The 6,000-nt window shown below is 52.4% G+C and overlaps 1 protein-coding gene across 1 annotated transcript in view; it reads left to right on the plus strand.

Annotated features, from left to right (window-relative positions):
• Window positions 1–2,063, plus strand: part of LOC120050271 (collagen alpha-1(V) chain-like) — a 165,752-nt gene extending 163,689 nt beyond the window's left edge. Inside the window, exons 44-46 of the mRNA XM_038996849.1 lie at window positions 648–716; window positions 1,530–1,763; window positions 1,917–2,063. Of these exons, the coding sequence (XP_038852777.1) occupies window positions 648–716; window positions 1,530–1,763; window positions 1,917–2,063 (450 nt within the window). The remainder of the gene's footprint in view (window positions 1–647; window positions 717–1,529; window positions 1,764–1,916) is intronic.
• Window positions 2,064–6,000: the final 3,937 nt, after the last annotated feature.

Here is a 6,000-nt window from a genome sequence, read left to right on the forward strand (position 1 = left end):
TGTATAGCCTCGCTATTGTTATTTTACTGCTGCTCTTTAATTATTTATTACTTTTATTTTTGTTTACTTATCTATTTTTTACTTAACACATTTTTCTTCTTAACTTCTTAAAGCATTGTTGGTTAAGGGCTTGTAAGTAAGCATTTCACTGTAAGGTCTGTTGTATTCTGTGCATGTGACAAATACAATTTGATTCGTATGCTAGTGAGGGTTATGGGACTGCGAGATGCATGTTTGGGGATGTTTGATGAGTTCACCGCTTGGTCATTTACATTGAACCTAACTTGTTTGGTGATAGCCTTGTGAATTTGACATTTTACATACATACTGTATCTCTGTGAAATGTAAAGTCATGAATAAAAATAGATGCATTGAACTCAAAGGGTTGTAATTGACATTGGTAATTGTCAAGACGTACAAATATAGACAAACTGTATGAGCAGAAACAACATGATATACACATTTGTTATTGAATTACTATACTGTAGTGATTTTCCTGTATGTTAAGATCTGACGAAAAGGGGTATCTAGCTGTATAGTACACGACTTTTGATGGATCAAAACTAAACCTAATTCCAGGAACCAGCGCTTACATTGTAGGAAGAAAACGTGTTATTCTAAGTGCTTCATTTGTTTGGCTCCAATAGGTCAGAATATCTTCATGGCCCAAAGAACTTCCAGGGTCGTGGTTCAGTGAATTTGAGCATGGTAAAATAGTAAGTACTTCCCTCAACGCCACGTTCTCATTCTCCACTGTTCTCTTCTCAAAAGAAATGTCTCCTCTTCACAATACTAAACTAAAATGATTTCTCAGGCTCCCACTTGGCCTTCTCTCTGCCTTCTGTCTGTCAGTACAGAGGCTCTTCAGAAGTAGAAGTTGAGATAGAAGACAGAGAGAGAGAGAGAGAGAGAGAGATAAAATTGTCTCTGGAAGTGACCCCAGGTTTCTAGCCACAAAGGAATCCAGACCTCTCATATAAGACCTCTCACCAGCCCCCTTCAGACCCTTCTCATTCATATTTAATACAGTCTGGGATTGACGAAGGAGGCTTAAAGATGAGGAGGAAAATATGATTTTCTATCTCTTTGAGACTCAGTTTGGCCCATCGCCTGAGAGAGAGATTGTATAACTGATATTGACAGAATGTTTTTGAAGAAGAGTATCAGGGGGAACCTTTGATTCAGCAAACAAAGGAAAAGAGGGGTGCTCAACAACAATGACAAAAATCTAAAAAACTTCCAAAAGGACTAATTCGAGAAGTGGAGGAGGAAGGAGTCAGCTTGACTTCCTGTACAATGGAGTAAAGTGAGCTAAAATAAAAAAATATTTTTTTTTTGTTAAGTGCTCCAACTCCTTTCTGCCTTGAATGAGTATTTTTGGAAGTTTTTCTCTGTAAGCCTTTCTCGTGTTTTATAAGAACTCTTGGGATAAAACACTCCTAAGCAGTATATTGTGACCAATCCCATGTTTAATTTCTGACCTCTGAATCTATTTTCTGTTTTCTCTCACACCCTCCTCCAATAAACAGTTTTCATACGTTGACGCAGCCGGTAACACAATAAGTGAAGTTCAGATGACCTTCCTGAAACTACTGACTGCCTCGGCCAGGCAGAACTTCACCTATAGCTGCCACCAGTCTGTGGTGTGGCACGATGAGACCGCAGACAGCTACGACAAGGCGCTGCGATTCCTAGGATCCAACGATGAGGAGATGTCCTACGACAGCAACCCTTACGTCAGGGCCCTCACAGACGGATGTGCGGTAAGGGCTGCTCATCGATACTGCCTGTCTGTAATAGTGATTGTTCAAGTACTTTTGGGAAAGTCTCGCAAGTATGTAAAATGTCCCCATTGGTTGTTTTGTTGGACTTTTAACAATGTTAATTCGTTTTTTTTCCCCGTTCTCTCTTTACAGACGAGGAAGGGCTACGGAAAGACTGTGATGGAGATTAATACTCCCAAGATCGATCAGGTTCCCATCATTGATGTCATGTTGAATGACTTTGGAGATGCCAGCCAGAAGTTTGGATTTGAAGTGGGTCCAGTCTGCTTCCTTGGCTAACCGCTTCCTTGGCTAACCGCTTCCTTGGCTAACCGCTTCCCTGGCTAACATAAAAAACAGTTGGCGGGGTCAGCAAAAAAGTCAAGACATTTTGGATACCAACAACCCCAACCAAGCCCCCCAGCCCAGCAACCAAACTCCTCAACCCAGCCCCCCACCCTTTCCCATACCACCTAACCCCGGTACCCAGCTCCCTCACCTGTTTCCATACCACCTAACCCCGGTACCCAGCCCCCTGACCTGTTTCCATACCACCTAACCCCGGTACCCAGCCCCCTCACCTGTTTCCATACCACCTAACCCGGTACCCAGCCCCCTCACCTGTTTCCATACCACCTAACCCCGGTCCCCAGCTCCCTCACCTGTTTCCATACCACCTAACCCCGGTACCCAGCCCCCTCACCTGTTTCCATACCACCTAACCCCGGTCCCCAGCTCCCTCACCTGTTTCCATACCACCTAACCCCGGTACCCAGCTCCCTCACCTGTTTCTATACCACCTAACCCGGGTACCCAGCTCCCTCACCTGTTTCCATACCATCTAACCCCGGTACCCAGCTCCCTCACCTGTTTCCATACCACCTAACCCCGGTACCCAGCTCCCTCACCTGTTTCCATACCACCTAACCCCGGTACCCAGCCCCCTCACCTGTTTCTATACCACCTAACCCCGGTACCCAGCTCCCTCACCTGTTTCCATACCACCTAACCCCGGTACCCAGCTCCCTCACCTGTTTCCATACCACCTAACCCCGGTACCCAGCCCCCTCACCTGTTTCTATACCACCTAACCCCGGTACCCAGCCCCCTCACCTGTTTCCATACCACCTAACCCCGGTACCCAGCCCCCTCACCTGTTTCCATACCACCTAACCCCGGTACCCAGCTCCCTCACCTGTTTCCATACCACCTAACCCCGGTACCCAGCCCCCTCACCTGTTTCCATACCACCTAACCCCGGTACCCAGCCCCCTCACCTGTTTCCATACCATCTAACCCCGGTACCCAGCCCCCTCACCTGTTTCCATACCACCTAACCCCGGTACCCAGCCCCCTGACCTGTTTCCATACCACCTAACCCCGGTACCCAGCCCCCTCACCTGTTTCCATACCACCTAACCCCGGTACCCAGCCCCCTCACCTGTTTCCATACCACCTAACCCCGGTACCCAGCCCCCTCACCTGTTTCCATACCACCTAACCACGGTACCCAGCCCCCTCACCTGTTTCCATACCACCTAACCCCAGTACCCAGCCCCCTCACCTGTTTCCATACCACCTAACCCCGGTACCCAGCCCCCTCACCTGTTTCCATACCACCTAACCCCGGTACCCAGCCCCCTCACCTGTTTCCATACCACCTAACCCCAGTACCCAGCCCCCTCACCTGTTTCCATACCACCTAACCCCAGTACCCAGCCCCCTCACCTGTTTCCATACCACCTAACCCCGGTCCCCAGCTCCCTCACCTGTTTCCATACCACCTAACCCCGGTACCCAGCCCCCTCACCTGTTTCCATACCACCTAACCCCAGTACCCAGCCCCCTCACCTGTTTCCATACCACCTAACCCCAGTACCCAGCCCCCTCACCTGTTTCCATACCACCTAACCCCAGTACCCAGCTCCCTCACCTGTTTCCATACCACCTAACCCCGGTACCCAGCCCCCTCACCTGTTTCCATACCATCTAACCCCGGTACCCAGCCCCCTCACCTGTTTCCATACCACCTAACCCCGGTACCCAGCCCCCTGACCTGTTTCCATACCACCTAACCCGGGTACCCAGCTCCCTCACCTGTTTCCATACCACCTAACCCCGGTCCCCAGCTCCCTCACCTGTTTCCATACCACCTAACCCCGGTACCCAGCCCCCTCACCTGTTTCCATACCACCTAACCCCGGTACCCAGCCCCCTGACCTGTTTCCATACCACCTAACCCCGGTACCCAGCCCCCTCACCTGTTTCCATACCACCTAACCCCGGTCCCCAGCCCCCTCACCTGTTTCCATACCACCTAACCCCGGTCCCCAGCTCCCTCACCTGTTTCCATACCACCTAACCCCAGTACCCAGCCCCCTCACCTGTTTCCATACCATCTAACCCCGGTACCCAGCCCCCTCACCTGTTTCCATACCACCTAACCCCGGTACCCAGCCCCCTCACCTGTTTCCATACCACCTAACCCCAGTACCCAGCCCCCTCACCTGTTTCCATACCACCTAACCCGGGTACCCAGCCCCCTCACCTGTTTCCATACCACCTAACCCCAGTACCCAGCCCCCTCACCTGTTTCCATACCACCTAACCCCGGTACCCAGCCCCCTCACCTGTTTCCATACCACCTAACCCCGGTACCCAGCCCCCTCACCTGTTTCCATACCACCTAACCCCGGTACCCAGCCCCCTGACCTGTTTCCATACCACCTAACCCGGGTACCCAGCTCCCTCACCTGTTTCCATACCACCTAACCCCGGTCCCCAGCTCCCTCACCTGTTTCCATACCACCTAACCCCGGTACCCAGCCCCCTCACCTGTTTCCATACCACCTAACCCCAGTACCCAGCCCCCTCACCTGTTTCCATACCACCTAACCCCGGTCCCCAGCTCCCTCACCTGTTTCCATACCACCTAACCCCGGTACCCAGCCCCCTCACCTGTTTCCATACCACCTAACCCCGGTACCCAGCCCCCTGACCTGTTTCCATACCACCTAACCCCGGTACCCAGCCCCCTCACCTGTTTCCATACCACCTAACCCCGGTCCCCAGCCCCCTCACCTGTTTCCATACCACCTAACCCCGGTCCCCAGCTCCCTCACCTGTTTCCATACCACCTAACCCCAGTACCCAGCCCCCTCACCTGTTTCCATACCATCTAACCCCGGTACCCAGCCCCCTCACCTGTTTCCATACCACCTAACCCCGGTACCCAGCCCCCTCACCTGTTTCCATACCACCTAACCCCAGTACCCAGCCCCCTCACCTGTTTCCATACCACCTAACCCGGGTACCCAGCCCCCTCACCTGTTTCCATACCACCTAACCCCAGTACCCAGCCCCCTCACCTGTTTCCATACCACCTAACCCCGGTACCCAGCCCCCTCACCTGTTTCCATACCACCTAACCCCGGTACCCAGCCCCCTCACCTGTTTCCATACCACCTAACCCCGGTACCCAGCCCCCTGACCTGTTTCCATACCACCTAACCCGGGTACCCAGCTCCCTCACCTGTTTCCATACCACCTAACCCCGGTCCCCAGCTCCCTCACCTGTTTCCATACCACCTAACCCCGGTACCCAGCCCCCTCACCTGTTTCCATACCACCTAACCCCAGTACCCAGCCCCCTCACCTGTTTCCATACCACCTAACCCCAGTACCCAGCCCCCTCACCTGTTTCCATACCACCTAACCCCGGTACCCAGCCCCCTGACCTGTTTCCATACCACCTAACCCCGGTCCCCAGCCCCCTCACCTGTTTCCATACCACCTAACCCCGGTACCCAGCTCCCTCACCTGTTTCCATACCACCTAACCCCGGTACCCAGCTCCCTCACCTGTTTCCATACCATCTAACCCCAGTACCCAGCCCCCTCACCTGTTTCCATACCACCTAACCCCGGTCCCCAGCTCCCTCACCTGTTTCCATACCACCTAACCCCGGTACCCAGCTCCCTCACCTGTTTCCATACCACCTAACCCGGGTACCCAGCTCCCTCACCTGTTTCCATACCACATGCAAGTTTTGAATGAAAAATGATGTAGCGAACAGGTTCTTGCCGTGTATATATGTTTTACCAGGACAAGACTTCTTGCCCTTTTAGGGCTAGAATCACATGACTTAAACCTGTTGTGGCGCAAAGACGAAGGACATTTGAAGGTGTTGCAGAGGAAGGTGAACAGGAGTAAAACGAGGGAGATCGAGCGGCGAGAG

Source organism: Salvelinus namaycush, chromosome 7, assembly GCF_016432855.1.
Source record: "Salvelinus namaycush isolate Seneca chromosome 7, SaNama_1.0, whole genome shotgun sequence".
Classification (NCBI taxonomy): Eukaryota; Metazoa; Chordata; class Actinopteri; order Salmoniformes; family Salmonidae; genus Salvelinus; species Salvelinus namaycush.